This window comes from Nansenia antarctica (genome assembly GCF_963989245.1).
Source record: "Nansenia antarctica genome assembly, chromosome: 2".
Classification (NCBI taxonomy): domain Eukaryota; kingdom Metazoa; phylum Chordata; class Actinopteri; order Argentiniformes; family Microstomatidae; genus Nansenia; species Nansenia antarctica.
The window spans coordinates 25965030-25965598 of NC_137675.1; the positions used below are offsets into that span (position 1 = coordinate 25965030).

Here is a 569-nt window from a genome sequence, read left to right on the forward strand (position 1 = left end):
GAACCATATTTACACATAAAGAAGCGCAAGCACACTAATGCAAAAAAAAATAAAATAATAGTAAAACAGGCCCGACATACAAATACTCATAGATAATCATACGTATCGATAAAAAAACAAAACTATTTTACTCCAGGGTGGGTGATATCATGGCTGAGAGAGAGGTGGGTGGACCATGGGCATTATGGGGATTTAGCAATAGCACTACCCCCTTCCTGCCCCAACCAGTCCTCCCCCCCCCCCACAACCCTCACCCCCCCCCCCCCCCCCGTCTCTGGGCAGGGCTTCGGAACATCGACAGCGCCGACCCGCCCCACCCGTCTGTACTACAGGCCAAAAAAGTCGCAGTGAAAAAAGTCTGTTGTCACAGTCTGTCTGAAAGTGTTTTTACGCTCTCCTCCTCTTCCTCTTCCTCGTCCTCTCACAATATTCCTCAATATTCCTCATTCATTCAAGCCTCTCGGATCTTGGATGCCTCATCTTCACCTCACATCATCATCATCATCATCATCTCCTTCCAGCCAATCACATGTTCTGGTTGGCCGGCGTGACGTAGTTGCGCGGGAAGA

The 569-nt window shown here is 48.9% G+C and overlaps 1 protein-coding gene across 1 annotated transcript in view; it reads right to left on the reverse strand.

Moving 5' to 3' along the window:
* Positions 1–335: 335 nt before the first annotated feature.
* The window catches only part of grb2a (growth factor receptor-bound protein 2a), a 26010-nt gene continuing 25776 nt past the window's right edge, over positions 336–569 (reverse strand). The window contains exon 5 of the mRNA XM_080550680.1: positions 336–569. This exon is cut by the window's right edge and continues 139 nt beyond it. Within this exon, the coding sequence (XP_080406806.1) occupies positions 526–569 (44 nt within the window). The 3' untranslated portion in view covers positions 336–525.